The sequence below is a fragment of the Musa acuminata genome, unplaced genomic scaffold (genome assembly GCF_036884655.1).
Source record: "Musa acuminata AAA Group cultivar baxijiao unplaced genomic scaffold, Cavendish_Baxijiao_AAA HiC_scaffold_1033, whole genome shotgun sequence".
NCBI lineage: Eukaryota > Viridiplantae > Streptophyta > Magnoliopsida > Zingiberales > Musaceae > Musa > Musa acuminata.
Window position 1 is genome coordinate 140,481 of NW_027021247.1, and position 17,361 is coordinate 157,841.

Here is a 17,361-nt window from a genome sequence, read left to right on the forward strand (position 1 = left end):
ATTCCCGTAACTATGGGAGGCACTCCTCTGATACGGATACTGATGCACTGCTTGTTAGCGGTAAATAAGAAATCCCCTATGTTGAAACGCGCATGAATGAAAGGGTTCTCCCCACGAAATAATCCCCTATTCCTGCTATTATCCTATTGATTGAAATTGAACTATCTCTTTCCTCTTAATATGGTATCGCGAGATGAAAAACCGGACGTTAATCAAAGCGAAAATAGGTTTGGGTATACTACTTTATAAGATATATAATATAAGATAAATAAAGGAATCCAGAAAGAATAAGCTAAAGAGCAAATAATAGAAGAAAGAATCAGAGGTGCTAAGAGCCTTGCCATCCGGGCTTATGGGTCCTATTCTTGTGAACCCGGAGGCTTATATAGTAGTAAGATCGATGCTGTAAATACTTCACGCTAATTCTAACAGTAGTAAGGGAAGACAAGAACCGATTCCACCTCAATCAGCTCGACCTTTTATGCAATTATGAACGGACCACTATCTCGATTCCAATGCAACTTCTCTTTTTTGAGCTGACGTAACAAACGTAGTGAGCCTCCCGATGAAGCCAACAGAAATCCTATCCGAATATGAAAAAGAAAAGGCAATTGAATTATGGTGGTATACCAGCCGCCAGTTCTTCCACTTCCAGTTCCAATCGGAGCATATAGATCCGTAAATAGATTAGTATGTATAGCCACTTCCGTGGTGCTGGTCGTTTTTCGAATGGACAAAAAGTATCTTTTTTCTGGGAACATGGTCAACCATAAATTCTGATGTGAGTGATTCTTCATCCACCGATGCAGAAAATGCTCTAGTTTTCCATGATCATATGAGGCATGGAAGTTTCTGGGCAAGAGGTCGGCGCGAAGTGATTCATCATGCTCTAACATTAACCGATCGCTCGTTGGGGACGGTTTATAAATAATCAAATTACCACAAATAGAATGAGAAGTGGGTCCGTGTAAATGATCGAGACCTCGCAAACTACAACGTTCCTTCCCCATATGGAGTTCGGGACCCAAAGGCAAGAGTTGAGTAAACTGTATCTTATTCGTATTAGTTGACCTAAGCCGCACCATTCTAGCTGGGATGGGGCTCGGTCTCTGAACCGTACGTGGGACGAGTTTGAGCCTCATACAGCTCGGGCCGAAGACCGGGGGAAGTTTAGGAGAGATGGGGGAGAACCAGCTGCTGCCGGTCGAGACGGACAGGAAAGGTTACGGGGCAAAGTTCAGAAGCTATTCTCCTAACCCCAAAAACATCCCCTATAGCGCTTCGCGTTCTTTCTATTCTATACCAGTCCATTCTAGCTATCATCTTCATCTAATTAGTGCAGTAGTAGTCGTCTGCCTCTAAAGAAGGAAGGAATTGGCTTGGCGGCAATGGCTATTATAGTAGGGGAGCACTTGACCGCCCGCGCATTCTCTCTCGCCCTAAATGGAATGGCTCTCTTAGCTGCGCCCTGACTCGAGTCCCCACGTCTGCTTTTATCCGCCCACAACCCTTGGATTTGCCAACACGACTTAAGGGCCCTACCTGGAATTCTATGCTTACCCGGTCCGGGACTGGCTTATTGGGAAGCCCGTTCCCACAGCGCTCACGACCCGGCTGGCCTGCCTGCGGTAGTGGGAATTCTCCCGTTCCCTGGTAAAAGCGTTGGTTGGATGCGGGATCTACTCCACGAGGAGCGGTACGGACGTAGATTATATCATCACGACCTCTCTTTGCGTACCTTTAGGGATGCTTAACGCCACTTCGCCAACTGGCATTACCCTAGCTTTCGTCTCTCTCAGTGTGGTCAGCACTGGGTGTTTCCGAGCTGCGAGGCTTACACCCATTCGCATTAGTTCATCCAAAGTTCCCTACCCTTATGCACCAATTTAGGAATAAGCCATCTTCCTATCAAGGTTAAGGAGTCAACTGAGCATCTCAGCGGCGGGATTGAATACCCGGATCGAATCAGAGTTCACGCCGCCCACCCGGAACAAATAAATAGGAGGCGTGGGCCACAGGTCGCACATAAGCCACCGGGTCGCACGACAGAAAAACACCCAAAAGAAAGATGCAGACTCCTCCATGTGAGATAGGAAGATTCATCTGCACTTTTTGGTAGTAGTCGTGACCAACAGTCATCAGCAGTCGGCTCGTTGGTAAGGCGAGAGCTTCAAGCCTGGCCAAGTAACGGATAGACGCCAAGTAACGGGCCAAGGAACGTATAATGTTCCGCGGCAGTGAGTTTAGGCTAAGCAAGCCGTTGTGCGGCAGCAACAGTAGTGGGTTATAACTTGTTATAACAATTCCTTTGTTCGACCAAGCAACTACTAATGACCGCCAAGGAACTGCTAACGAGCAAGCAACTACTAATGACCAAGGCACTACTAACGTGCCGCGGTAGGAGCCTGAGCTAAAACGGTAGCGAGCGGGAAGGCGGCAGTACTGTTTTGCTACTAACGTGCCGCGGTAGGAGCCTGAGCTAAAACGGTAGCGAGCGGAAAAGCGGTAGGAGCCTGAGTTAAACGGCAGTGAGTTTATAGGCAAGTCGACAAACAACGTCTTACTTAGTTGTTCGTCAGTTGTTACCGGACAAGCAGACAAGCAGGCAAGTAACTTAGTTACGCGGCAGGGAGCTTCTTGTTGTGCTAAAGGAGTTGCTAGGCTGTTAATAGTTGTCCGCTGACGCGGCAGCGCCCGCTCACGCTTCGCAGACTTATCACGTGGTATAGAGAAGAGAGATAGAAAGAATTGACAACTGAGCAGACCGCAGAAAGATGAGAAATATGACAAGTCCCCTATGGATTCGATAAGAAGGAAATGCAGAACGGGAACGATACGAAATACAGCATTTCTTGCGGATGAGCTTCTCCCAATTATGTCTGGTAATAGAATAGGGCAGCTTGCTCTGACCAACACTCCACTTTGAGCTCTGTCCATGGAGCGTATGAATTTCCTGGAATGTAGATAGACCATAAAAAGGAATGAAGAGATAGGAATAGGAATTATAGTACCATTGGAAGAAGGGGCACCAGTGAGAACATCTCTACTGACGAACCATTGAAATAGTACGGGTGCTGCCGTGCCACGAGGCACGACCATGGAAGTAATGAAAAAGAAGAAGTTCTGTAGTTGGACCATATACTCTATCCGTAAGATTGGAGCTTCTCCCCAGAGAAAAAGAAAGTGTGAACAACACATACCGAAAGGAGTACCCATTTGCCGACCATTAATGACTAGTTCGAACACCAGGAGCTGCGTTGAAACCCAGATAGATTGAGTTTGGACTTTTCCTATGTTTCCTAATGTTTTCAATAAAACCTTCTCGTAGAACTAATGAAACAATGTTTTCTGTAAGAGTTGGTTGGTAAGAAATGCTATGAAAACCCGGACTTACTATGGTTTCTGTTATATTAGTAAATGCTATGAGACCCTATATAGAATATGCAATTCGATAGAGAAATTCTATTGATTCTAAGGATATATACTGATACTAAGGATATATACGGATATAGATAGATAGATAGATTATGAATGATCACAATAGAAATGAAAGTATCCACGTGAGACAGAATACACTAATTGATCCATATTCTGAGATCATACTATATATCATAGCTAATTATATATCATAGCTAATTGAGATCCATATTCAGATATCCTACGACTACCATATTATAGGCGCCGGCTATACTTACTACTTTAGAATACCGAATCATAGGCTCTACTACTTTAGAATACCGATGGAGCTAATGTTAGTCAAATGAAACTGTATCAATTCCTGCACCAATAACTAGAGTTCCTTCCTGCCTTCTTGATCAATGACAACCACTGCATTGTAAAAGTAGTATCATACCGTTGTCACATTTGAGTTCCTTACATTTACTACCAATTACAGCTCGAATGACTTCCGATCGATCTTGATAGTGGCATATTTGGCACAGCTTCCTTGATTACAGCAACAATAACGTAACCTATATGAGCCTATCGATGATTACCAGCTCCTATGATTCGAATACACATCAATTCTGGAGCGAAACTCTTATACGTTACATTCTCCAAGGGGAATGAGATAGATAGATCTTGGAAGTCAGGTTTTTTATTGGATAGTGATCTCGGGCACGAGTGGTTTCTCTTCTTCGCGGACCGTGAATGGCCATCGAAAGGAGAATTGGATTCTTATTAATATAGTGGATTTCTAAGATTGGACGATGAGTTTGGATCCATTGTGGAATAATAGGCTGTGGTCTCGATATGGGGCTATGGACTGTGATTGCTTCCTGTATGAGCCTACTGTGGTTGGGCTCTCGTGGGCGGATTCCCAGATGTGTACTCATCTTCCAACTAAGAGGACAGGACACACTGCTGGTCCACGCATGAGAGCTCCTCTGATTGTGTCTTTCCGGCAACTCGCAAAGCTCACTGATTGGTTCAAACCAGAGAGGAGATTCAGAGGCAAAGTTTCGAACTGCAAGCATACAATCCATCGGTGTATGGAAGTTCGGTAAAGCTATATTCAATCAAACACCCACTTGGGGAAGGATTGAGGGGCAGTTCCTTGGCCGAGACCCATTCATTGGCTATTGCAAGGAGGAAGGAAGTCGGAGAACCATAAATTCCAAGTTCAGAGCTCAAATCCCTTTTCGAAATTGAACAGCTCTCACTCTTGTGCTTCGACTAAAACGAAACTCCCAAATAGTGGAAAAAGGAAATCCAATTAGAGATAAGCTGCCTATGAGCATCATGGCATAGGTAAAAGAAAGGAAACATTAAGTTATTAGAGGAAGCAGTGAGTCAGCTGTCAAAGGGAAGGGAACAATCAAGACTAAAGCCGATCTAGAGACCCTCAGTTAGAAGCAGTCCTTGTCCGGAACCTTATAGTAATTAAGGCGAGATCATTATGGAAATAGAAACCTCACCCACTATAGAGAAAAGAAAGGAGAGAAGAGAAGAGAAGATATTGTAGTGGAAAGGAGAGAAGATATAGTAGTAGAAAGGAAAGAAGAGAATAGAAGATATAGTTGTTTCAAGGAGAGAAGAGAAACTAGTAGAAAGGAAAGAAGATATAGTTGTTTCAAGAAAGGAGAGAAGAGAAACCATAAGAAAGGAGAGAAGAGAAGATATAGTTGTTTCAAGGAGAGAAAGAAAGAAGGATATTGGATGGTGGCTGTGACAAGAGCTGGCACTAAGGGTTCGCATCTCTGATCTGCTAGCTTAGCTTACTATAAGTCAGGAAGTAGATGGGCTTAAACTCTTCTAATATATGATCCCACCACTTTCCACTAAGTTCATTCTGACTTGCCCGTGCGCCTACTTTAGAGTTTCATTCCGACTTCTTTCTTTAATTCGAACTTACCTACTTACCCACTTGCTAGTCATTCCGATACTACTGAGTCCTGTTCTGATCCGTTCTTTTCACTACGCACTCTTTTACGACTTTGTTGAATTCTGTATTTACTACTTTAGAGCGCTGGCAGGCGGGGGAGCTTCTTCATTCTTATACTAATGAGTGCTACTTCAACTCTCACCTAGACTCCAACCTACGCCCTTCCCCCCTTCATTCTGTATTTCGAGGCATAGTTTTTGACTTATTAGTGCAATCCTGACTACTACTTACAACAACTCTAAGCCTAGCTTAGCCATCTAAGACTAAAAGCAAAGATAGTCAGAATGAAGTTATAGGTTGTAAGACTAAAAGCAAGGAAAGGAATACTAAAAACCAGAAAGTAGGAGTAAGGAAAGTGAGACTTATATCGTTAGGTATCAAGATTTGGGGTAAGGAGCGGAAGCACTAAATCAATGAGTGGAAGACTACAAGGCAAGGCAATAAGTATGCAATGTTCGAGGAGGTATTCAGGCTCTTACTACAGGGTTTAGTTCTTCCGTTTGTCAGCTTAGGTCTTCTACTTGATGCTTTAACTCATTCCACTACAAATATGAGTCTATTACTAGATGTGCGAGCCTCTTACAAATACTACCCCAACAAGTCTTATGGTGTCAGTATCTAAGAATGAGATAAAGGAGTTGCGGGGCGAGGCTAACGAGTAGCGGACTGAACCCCACACATAGGAATGGAAGACAGGAGTTTCAGAAGGAGATAAAGTAGTTGCAGGCTTCAACTCAAGAGGACACAATACAGATGTAGATCGGGGAGCGGAAGGCCTATGCTCGGGATTTGTTCTTTGACTACAGAGTACAATTCCTAGTTGATAGTTTGATTCTTATACTGATGAGGTTCATCTTTGTTTCCACCTCTAGCCTTAGACTAATGAGGGGAATTCTGCTTTAAGAAGACACTAGGTCATTCCGTAACTACTAGGTGGGATAGATCTAGCGCATTAGAGGAGAGGTATACCGAATTCAGTTAATAGTTCCTCATTCAGTGAATAGTTGCCATCAAGAATTCCATCAGTTTCATTCAGTTAATAGTTGCCAGAGGTATAGTCATTCTCAGTATCAGTATTCACCCTTACTTTTTCTACTTGGCCCGCATTCTAGTATACGCTTGTCTGACTTGGTAATAACATGGATTGCTCTTCGGTCTTAGACAGCTCCTAAAGAGAGAGTAACTACCCCTCAGCTCTTAACCTAACCAATGTAGTATAAGAATTGGACTTGCGAGTTCTAAGAGATAAAAGATGAGATGCCTGATTAGATACAAGATCTTCAGCGATATCAGTATTAAGAAACAGATGTTGCACTTGCGGAGGCGGAGGCGGGTCATTCTCAATAAATATGATTTTCTTCATTTCAATCAAGAAGAGTTAGGGTTTAGACCTAATAAGCTCTGTAAGTAGTCTACGAAATAAGCTCTGTAAGTAGTCTACGAGGACCTAATCTAATAAGTAGTCCGCTACAATATAAGTAGTGGAGCAACAGTAACAAAGGCGCCAAGCAGCTCTCAATCAGGTCTTCCTTCAAGTCCCAACAAATAAGGATTCAACTCGGGGTAAACTGACTATAAGGGCCTATCTTCTGGTATTGAAGTTCTTAATTGAACTAACTCATTTTGGAAGTGCAGAATTGACCTCCCTATCGCCAACCCACCTAGATAGTTATGAAACTAAAGCCCTCCATTCCCCAGTTCACCTGTTAGTCTGCCTTTCTTTTGTTGACTCTTTGATTGATGTTATTTGCTTATTGAGTTTATTTACTGACACTTAGAATAGGATCCAGCGCCCAGAGAAAGAGAATCAAAGTAGTGCTTACAATGCTTTAACTAAAATCTAAGGCAACTAAAAGACAAGGTCACGAATGAAACACATAACGAGGAGAGGGGCTTCTTGACCTACACCTATTGAATACCAATACGCAGACTCTGGCTCATCTAAACTAGCTGCTGGCTCCGCTCCGATACGAATCTACCTCTCCTCTAACTCTGAACTCTGTCTCTTTGAACTCCGTCTCATCTAACTCAATTCCGTTTTCTACCTTCCTGTAACAGCATTCTGCTCCTCTGTTTTATACCTTCCGGTGTGCCAGGTATCTCGGGCTAAAGTCTGCTACCGGTAAACTGCTCCTGACACCATGAACACTTGTCTATTAGTTGCTTGGCCCTAGTAAAACAACACTGCCGCTTAACTCAACTCCTACCGCTTTTCAGCTCGCTGCCGTTTAGCTCAACTCCTACCGTTTTAACTCGCTGCCGCCCTGAATACTGGACTTGTTTATAGCCCCATTAACATATATTAATTGAGCTCTTGACTTTCGTTGCCTTTGTAGTAGTGTCTTGGCGATCGGCTTGGTCGTTAGTAGTGTCTTGTCTAGTAGTTGCTTGGTCGTTAGTAGTTACTTGGCGGCCATTATAAGTAGCTTGCCGGCTTGGCCTTACGTAGTTGGCTTGTCTGATGCAAACGAGTCCAGGTTTACAGCCCCAACAAATAGTAGAGTAGTTTCATCTGTCTTTTGATTATTATTATTTCTAAAGAAAGAAAGTCGAGCAAGAGATAGTCAACCCAAAGTCGAGCAAGAGATAGTCAACCCAAAGTCGAGCAAGAGATAGCCAACCCTGTCCCTGTGCTCTGAACCAACCTCCTAGTTGAATGAAAAGTGGATGTTTTCAAGGCGAAGATCAACCTCTTTCCTTCCGAACTTTATCCTGAAGATTTGATATAATAAAGTCAGATTACATTCTTATAAAAGCCCCGCAGATCATCAAAATGCTGCCCATCTTTTGGCTAATTCTCTTTTGCAGGGTGATTCTGGTTATATCAAAGTTTCCGATAATCTTAAGATCTATGTGGTTGCTTCTAAGGTGTTGGATCAGCACCAATTGATCTCTCACGAGCGTATTCACTTTAATGGTCAATTGTATGCGGGTCATGTCCACGCCCAGCACTCCTCTTCTTGCTTAGCCCCCCTCAAGGTTTACATCTTATCTTTATCACTAGGTTATTTAAGAGCACCACCACCCACTTCACTTGGCAAGAGGGCAGGGCAGGGAAAACAGGCTTCTAAGTAACCTCGGTAAAGCCTTTCACTCAATTACTTTGCCAGTTCGAGGTCCAAGGAAGAAAACCCTATCAATATCAAATTCATTCTATCTTTTTTCAAAAAGTAAAGGATAACTGATGAAACTCAGGATTAACCCAGAACGGATTCTTCTCTTGTTTACTTAACTCGCACAGCAAGCATCTTTTTTCTTTCTTGATCCTGCAGATGACCTTGATCCAGTCCAGCGGATCAAACTCTCTCTTTAGCCACTAACCCTTTAGCCACTCTGTCTAAGTAGCTTGGCGGATCCGAGGCAGGAACATAAGAATTTGCCATAGGGGAAAGCCATGGTCAACTTCAATTATAGTCAAAGCACTGATTCATTCTCATCGCCAACAACCCCGATCCCGCTCCTACTCGCCTGGCAGATCTAATACATATATCTTATATATCTTATTTCGAAATTCTATTAGTGGGGCATATACTCTTGAATCTTATAAAACATTTCACCCTCTATGGCTCTTTCAATTGAAACAAAGTCAGATCTTTGAACCGCTCTATAGCAACAAGTAATATAAGTAGCTACTAGGCAAGTAAGTATAAGTCAGTTTCTAAAGAGAATCACCAGTGCCAAAGGAAGCAGTTAGAGCAGAGCCCGTTCAACCAGGAGTACTGATTAGGAGTTAGCCCGTTCAACAAGTCTTGTTCCAATGAATAAGGGAAGCTCGGGAGTGGAAATGCAGAATTGTTGCCAGTTTCCAGAGGTATATGGATAAGAATTAAGGTAGAAACAGATCTCAAGTAAGGTTAAGTCTCGGGAAGCAGCCCTTAAGTGAAATGCGGAAGGAGAGGTCGAAGAAAGAGAATCAACAGTTTAAGGTCCAGTGAGAAAGTTGGGTTAAGGTGCTGCCCCAGTTACAGTTCTCAAGTTTCGTAGGCCTATGAGGTTGTGCGGCTGTTTCATCTTTTCTCCTTTCTAAAGAGAATACTTAAGTGATATTGATTTGATTATGTTGCTAAGGCCTAGATGCTAAGTAATGAAATACTAGATGCAGAGAATTGGTAATATGTTTATTATACCTTATCCGAGTACCTATCTTGCTACACCCTCCGCTTTTTGGCACATTTGATTAGATTCAACTACTTACATGGGACCTACTTATCGAAACAGCTCTTTTTTTCACTCTAGGGTTTACAAGCCCCAACAAGTCCAAATGCCCCTTTGCCATGATTTGTTACCAGAGTAGAGGGATAGAAATGAGATACTAAGGCTCCCGGCTATATACTAATAAGTCACTGGACTACCAGGAACAGGAGCAAGATCATAGGTTCTTATGCTTCCAAGTAGATTGAATTGAGGCCTAAGCCTAATAGCATTAGTTCGCAAAGATATGATCTGATCAAGGCTTTAGTATAGTATCAGCATTGGCCCTGTGTCGTTGCTTGTTTAGTAGTGTATTGGCGAGTTAGATAGTTAGATGATAAAACCAATTGAGTTAGATGAGCCGGGGGTAAAGCAATTTCTAGGCAATTCCACTCTGAGTTTCTTGTTTCAGGGTGGTTGACTTAAGAAGTTATCAGAGGGAAAAGATCCTCGTTCACCAATTCCCGGGCAACGCTCCTACGCGCAACAATACCTATGGATACAATGAATTTCACCCTGCTAGCTCATCTCTGCTACCTGAATGAGGCTAATCTACTGTAACTTACTCTACCACCTAGGGTAGCATCCCTACTTTGCTCACTCGAGCAGGAGCTTATACTCCCTCTATTTATTCTAAGTCTATATTTCTACTTACTGCGTCTATATTTCTACTTACTGCGCTAGATCTCTCCCCGAACTGTTTGTTTCATTGATGCCTGAACAGCAACATTGCTTGGTATATATTTATTCATTATTATTCCTGTTGTGCTGGGTATATATGTATTTTCTATTATCCCTATTGAGGATTTCTCTTTATATAGGATTCCATTTATGATTCAACTTGACCAGAAGGAAAGTCAACTCTTATGAAGCTAGCTCACACCCCGCCGAGTCACTACTACAGTTTGATACCTAAATTAGGCTCATCCTTCTCCCGCTCCTCTATCGTAGTCAACAGCCAAGTCAACAAGCAGGTAGAGTGAAGAGTGACTGGGCCCTGTTCCTGTTCTTTGATTCTTTAGCACAACATCTGATACTGCCTCCACTGCCTCTGGTAAAGCACCAAACCCATCTCTAACCTTAACATCAAGTAAAGACTTATTGTCTACCAATAGGGATTCCACTCGGTATTAAACTCTAAATCCTGTCTTCGTATATGTTTTCAGCAGGAAATCACCCGAGCCTCTATTTATGCCGGGCCACAGGAGGACTTATGTCTTTGACTCCAATGTAAGCTCAGAGGAACTAGGGAATAAAAGAATATAAGAAAGAATAGAACTCGCATTCATTCATTTAGATATAAGAAAGAAAAGTCACCTAACTCAACAATACCTCTCGGGGGGCGAGAATGATTCGAGCCGTATGAGGAGAAAGGCCTCCTATAGTTTATGGGGGAGGATTGATTCTTTACATCTATACCAGTTTCTGGGGGAGCATTGTTTCTTTACATCTATACCAATGAGCCATCTATGGAATGGTTTCAATTGATGTTCGATCCCGAGGATAAGGGGGAGATCTTTGAAAAGTGGGTTTTGATGATCCGATAAAGAAGAAAACGGATTCAAACGTTCCCAATATTCTATATTTCCTTGAAAAGGGCGCTCAACCTACAGGAACAGTTTCTTACATTTGTCAAAGTCAGTATTAATTTGATTTCAAGAAAAACCATTCATAAAAAAAAGGGATCTAATAATAATCTCAATAAATCTTTGTATTCTTCTTGACTAACTCTGAAGAAAGTCAATTCACACCTTACTTAACTTATAATGTACACAAATAGAATGGAATGGAAAATGGAATGGAATAAGAACAGCTGCTCGAGTCGACATCGAGACGTTACTCGCCCTCTTTGAGATGATAGTTGACACCTTGCCTTACTTAGTCCTTGCCTTACTTCTAATTACATTTTATAGAATTCTGTAACCTCACACCTTACTCTCTGAAATTGATTCGAGACTTGATCCCATCAGAATCTAGTAACCACAGGATGATCCCAATCTCCTTCTTTTAGTACAATAATTGGAGAAAGAATGAAAACGAACCCTTGCCCGCTTTTAGATAGATTCATAGTACTGTGACTTATGGGCTAACATTCAATGGATTGGAAAGAGGAGCACGCGATGTTACTATAATGTAGTGTTTCAGGTGTGCCATGAATGGCGATTTGGGAGTGAATCTTCCCTTTCTTTATTAGATGCTATTTCGACTTCTTCTTCCAGTGCATCAAATTTAGGGTCGACAGGTTACGCTGCTAGTCTACAACCGCCAGTGGTTCTACCTAAGGGAATTGTTCAATCTAAATGCTACAGAGCGAGTGCTCTTCGTGTAGTGGTGGAGATGGGATGTCCTCCTTAATAAGTTATTCGACATTAAGGTACTGTACTCTATAGGGAGGCTGTCTATCGCAAATCCAAGGTGCTGAAAGCCTTCGCACGCGCAATTACTTAAATAAGAGCTTGGAGTCATCGCAACAAAAAGAGTGATTACACTCGAAAATGAGAATACCATTTTCATTCTGGATAAGGAGTGGAGGGCCTATTGGGCTTCAATCCAAAATAACCTCGAGCAGGCTCTGTCTCAAGACGAGTATAAATGATGACTCTAGTTCTGGAATCGGTATCTCCTGATCAGAGCGCAATTCATGCTCTTTTTCGAAAGACGCTTGATGAGCATCTGTACTTGTTGTAAATGCCCCACCTGATGATGCCGTTCTTTGACGAGACGCGTGCTCGATGAGGAACTCCCGCTCCGCCGCTAGGACAGGGAGGAAATAAGTCTATTGACTCAAATGTTCGCGATCAACTTATTACTCAGCTCTTTGGATCTAAATCCAATTCTAGGGCATATTGATCATAAGGATTACGGTTTCTTAGGAATTATGCCGTCGATTTCTATTATCTCCGTGATAGACTAAACTCAGCCCTGCCCTGTTACACATTTTCCATTCTTTTGGTTACTTTACTCATTCTTGTACTAACTCCTCCATATGCGGGGTTTTCTTACTGGGGTGTATTGGTAAGCCAGCAACCAGTAATGTAGGCGCCACAACTCCAAGTTCTTATCTAGTAAGAAAGAGTGTTCTGACTGATGAGCGAGTGAGTCTGACAACAGCCCGTAATTTGGAATATCTCTGCGGAAACTCTACTCTACATTTGGAATATCTCCGCTTTGTAAACCCTTTAGGAGAATTCCAGTGGATTATGCTATGCTATGGAAAGCATGCGAAACGAAATCCTTTGATTGCTTATTATGGATAGTCAGTCTTTCTTGTTCCACTAGCAAGGCAAGGACTAAATGATCACATGTCAGTTTCGTTATTACAACCTTCTTTTTTTATGGCAAAGACAAAAAGCTACGCGCAAATTCTCATTGGATCTCGCTTGTTCTTAACTGCGATGGCTATTCATTTAAGTCTTCGGGTAGCACCACCAGATCTTCAACAAGGTGGAAATTCTCGTATTCTGTATGTACATGTTCCTGTGGCTCGGATGAGTATAGTGACTTATATCGCTACGGCTATAAACAGTTCCTTATTTCTATTAACAAAACATCCCTTTTTTCTTCGCTCTTCCGGAATCGGTACTGAAATTGGTGCTTTTTACACTTTTTTGACCTTAGTTACTGGGGGGTTTCGGGGAAGGCCTATGTGGGGCACCTTTCGGGTATGGGATGCTCGTTTCACTTCTGTATTCATCTTGTTCCTTATTTACCTGGGTGCACTGCGTTTTCAAAAGCTTCCTGTCGAACCGGCTCCTATTTCAATCCGTGCTGGACCGATCGATATACCAATAATCAAGTCTCCTGTAAACTGGTGGAATACATTGCATCAACCTGGGAGCATTAGCCTATCTGGTACATCAATACATGCTCCTATGCCCATTCCAATCTTGTCTAACTTTGCTAACTTCCCCTTCTCCACCCGTATACTATTCGTTCTGGAAACACGTCTTCCTATTCCATCTTTTCCCGAATCCCCTTTAACAGAATCAATAGAAGCTCGAGAAGTAATACAAACTAACAAAAACCTAGTTCACTCGCTGTTGCATCCATGGCTCTGAATGGTAAAAGCGCCCAACAAGGAGAAATGGGCTAATTCGTAGGTTCGATTCCTACTGGATGCGCCGCCTCTGAAAGAAATAAGTACGTCCATCCCTTATACGTAAAGCAGTAAAGCAGGATACATTTCCAGGAAGTAAGTACGTCCATCCCTTATACGTAAAGCAGTAAAGCAGGATACATTTCATCGTCGTTTAACATAGGGTTAACTCATCAAATGAGAAATCCATGACTCTTAAAGATTCAATCCATTCTGAAGCGTTAACGTATTGCCTGTTTTCGTATCGGCTAATGTAAGCTGTGAAGCAAAGCGACTCTATCTCCGTTATTTGTTGATGTGCCTATTGCTCTGAAGTCTATCGTCCTGGGCTGGGCGCAGGGAAATCATCTCTCTTCTAGAACTGTGTTACCATAAGAGGTATTAAAGCAAACAAGCAACGCAAGTGGTAGAGAACAAGCAAAGGAACTCGTACCAAAAGAGTAGAGTAGTCAGTACAAAGAAAGATACAAATAGTCAGTAACAGCAACAACAGCAAGTAAGGGAACAAGCAAGCTTCAGAAAAGATCGAGTTCAGGACGGCCGGTATAAGCTCGATCAATAAAAGAAAGCACAGAGTCAGGCTACGGCCACAGGTGATGTCAAATGCCGACCCCAGAGTTAGGGATCCAGCAGAGGGAACTGGCCTTCTAGGCAAGCAAGTGGAGTGGCTTTCTCATCTTCGTTTTTGTTGTAAGCCGGGAGAATTCCTTGCCCCAGTGGTCCTCCTTGCTACCCTTACTTACCCTTACCGTCGAGATAGATCTTACACAATGACTAAAGAAACAGAAGATATATCAGACCAGACCAGCAAAAGATCTCAACATATACTGTGTGGGCTAAGCGTCAAAGTCTAAAACATTAGAGCGGCCCTTTCGCTTTTCACTCCTACCGCCATGAATGCAGGACTTGGGGAAGAAAAAGAATCCTAAGTAGAAAGAGCAGTTGCCAGTATTGTCTAGTAAAGGTAATTGGCTTGTCTTCTATCTTTGCCTTTGCTAAAGAACTCCCTGCCGCCATGAAAGCCGGACTCCATAATAACTAACTACTGTTTGTTTCATCTTATATAGAAGCAGTGCGAGAATGAGGTAGTAAGACCTATGGCCAGGAAAGCAAGGCTAAAAGAAAGGAGTGAACAGGGCAGTCCCTATATTTGAGATCCGACTAGTCAGAATGATAGCCAGTAAAGGCAGCCTAGGAGAGGGGAGTGTAATAATTCGATAGGGGAGAGGCATACTTTCTAACTAACAAACAAGGCTTTAAGACAGTACGGTGGACTCTAACTAAGGAGAGTAGAAGAGAAGGCTGGGTTACTGCCCTAAAGAATAAGGCTTATTCCTATATATGAGAAATAAGGGGCTTGGTCTGCTGGGGCATAGAATAGAGCTTGGGCTGCGAGGTTCTATTTATGATAGTAAGGCTTTTGGGCAGTAATGTTAGTTTCAAATCCAGTAGTCGCAGACTTCTAGTTAAGAGGGGCAGGCCGATAGAAGGGAGAGTTAGCTTTGAAGTAAGTAGTGAGAGCCTAAGTTATGTAGCTAAGTACAAGAATAAGTCGTTTAGTTCCGGGGTTTGGATTGAGTTCTCGCAAGCAACAGCAGATTTCCTAGTTGATAGTTCCATTATTGTTATCGGTGGATCAATTCTATAATGGAGTAGGGGTGTAGCCAGTTCCGAGGTTGCTTCCCTAAGTCAGGAGTCTAAGGGTTCAAAGTAGCTACTTGTCTGTTGGCAGTGGTTTTGGTCTTATATCATAGTAGTGAACAATCAAAGAGAGGAAAGTAAGCCTCTCAGCCGACAGTTAAAGGATCCGCAGTGCACTACTGGATTCTAATATCTAATAGTATAAGCCTAATTCTCATAATATGGGTGAGCGGGCTTAGAAACAGTAAAGTCCATACTGATCTTAAAAGTAGTAGCCCAAAGTTAATAAATCAGAATACAAATAAGTCATCAAAGAATGAGGGAGAATCACCACAAGTAAGTAAAAGAACCAAACACTGCAATAAAGAACGCAAGTGTTGATGTATAGGCTGGATTTGTCCATTAGAGAGAGGGGCGGTAGTTGGATTCCAGCTTTTTAGTGCATTTCTTAGTTCCGAGTTGTTCTCTTCCCTTTTAGTTCGATTCACTGACACAATAAGTAAGTCTGATATTTACAATAAGTAATGAAAGAATATGTGACGCGCTTCAGGAACCCCTACCCTATTTCTCCAAGTTTCACCTATGTTCAACGTAGCCCATGTAGCGGTAAAGAAGTAACCTGAACTCGTAGACAACACTCGAACAACTTTCAGATCTTGATTCTTAATTTCGAGTGGAGCGCTGAGGCATAAATCAATTGGAACTTACCCTTAAGCGGAAGTCAAAGATGAATTAATGGAATCTTTCGTTCACCTATCGTATTATGTTATGTAATGGCAGATATGATCTTAACGATGAAACTCGAACGTAGCTTGCAGGATACCCGGACTTGCTATACGATTCAACAATCAAGGGAACTATGTAAGCCTTAACACCGTGGTTAGTGCGCAAGAACTTCCTTAAGCCTTAACACCGTTTAGTGGGCCCGCTGATTCATTACTTTCAGAATCAATTACAGCTTCAAGTTATTCATTAGAATATCTCTCTTATCGAGCACACTTCTTTCACTTGGTATAGAATATATGGTTGGTAAAGAAAAGACTCACTGCTTACTCTCGGGCTCTCGGGAGCATACTTTCCTTACTTACTTACTCTTTATCTACTATTTGCTTGGCTCTAACTGCTGACCTCTGACTTGTGCCAAGAACCCCACTGGATTTCTGAACCGACCCCAAGAGTAGGAGCAACCCCAAGAGATTATCGACTTGCAGAACAGACAACAATACAAGTTTACTGCCCGAGCATCCAAACCAGATTGGAAGAAACCAAACTGTCATTGCTGCTTACAAGCGTAACTCTGACTTTAGCCTTAAGCGCTCCGGGTTTGGTATTCATTCTTCAACTTCCAGAGATGAGCTTCGGCTTTGGTTTCGGTTTTGATAGTTGTTCTTTCGTTTTTGCCTCTTCTTGCGTCTGTAGAACGCAGGAATAACACACAGGAATGGCAAGTACCAGATTCCCTAAGAGCTAAGACTAACACAGAGGAATAGAAGTATTGAGTCTAAGACGTACACTGGGACATGGGAATGTAGGGCAGCGGGGGAAGTTTGAAAGTAAGCATATAGCCTAGTGCTCTGACTTTCTCATTGAATTCTGGATTGACTATACTTGCAAGAAAGATCCAGTACCCGTTTTCATAATCTATATCTGTGTTTAAAGATTCCAGTACTGTTTTCAGAATCTGTACCTGTGTTGTTGTCGACGACCTTCTTTCTTTGCCTTCACCTTGATTATAGCCTTCTTTTCTTCCAGCACTAAGTGAATGAGTGTAATGTAATCCTATCCAGCCTGGGGCGAGTAGAAAGGAAGCAGCAAGTAGTTCTTTAAATGGAGTTCCGTTGGGGGGGGATAGGGATGCTGTGCGAGTAGAAAGGAAGTCAGCAGCGAGTGCAGTAAGTGGTTCTTCACTGAAGGTTTAGGTCGGTTCAACAAACAAGTTCATGAGTTATTGTTTCATAATATATAGAGAATAAACTGTATCAGGAGTGGGAACAACAGAGGATGTCCGCTACTACCACAGAAGGGTTAATCCAATACTTAAATAGGTCAA

The 17,361-nt window shown here is 42.4% G+C and overlaps 3 protein-coding genes across 3 annotated transcripts; 1 reads left to right on the forward strand and 2 right to left on the reverse strand.

The window, feature by feature from the left end:
• Window positions 1-460: 460 nt before the first annotated feature.
• Window positions 461-1,142, reverse strand: LOC135665606 (cytochrome c biogenesis CcmF C-terminal-like mitochondrial protein). The gene has a single exon (XM_065177236.1). The coding sequence runs from the start codon at window positions 1,140-1,142 to the stop codon at window positions 480-482; it is 663 nt and encodes a 220-aa protein (XP_065033308.1). The 3' UTR covers window positions 461-479.
• A 795-nt stretch (window positions 1,143-1,937) lies between these two features.
• Window positions 1,938-7,103, reverse strand: LOC135665604 (uncharacterized). The gene has a single exon (XM_065177234.1). The coding sequence runs from the start codon at window positions 3,214-3,216 to the stop codon at window positions 1,966-1,968; it is 1,251 nt and encodes a 416-aa protein (XP_065033306.1). The 5' UTR covers window positions 3,217-7,103; the 3' UTR covers window positions 1,938-1,965.
• An 893-nt stretch (window positions 7,104-7,996) lies between these two features.
• On the forward strand, window positions 7,997-13,647 carry LOC135665605 (putative cytochrome c biosynthesis ccmC-like mitochondrial protein). The gene has a single exon (XM_065177235.1). The coding sequence runs from the start codon at window positions 12,877-12,879 to the stop codon at window positions 13,630-13,632; it is 756 nt and encodes a 251-aa protein (XP_065033307.1). The 5' UTR covers window positions 7,997-12,876; the 3' UTR covers window positions 13,633-13,647.
• The last annotated feature ends 3,714 nt before the right edge of the window (window positions 13,648-17,361 follow it).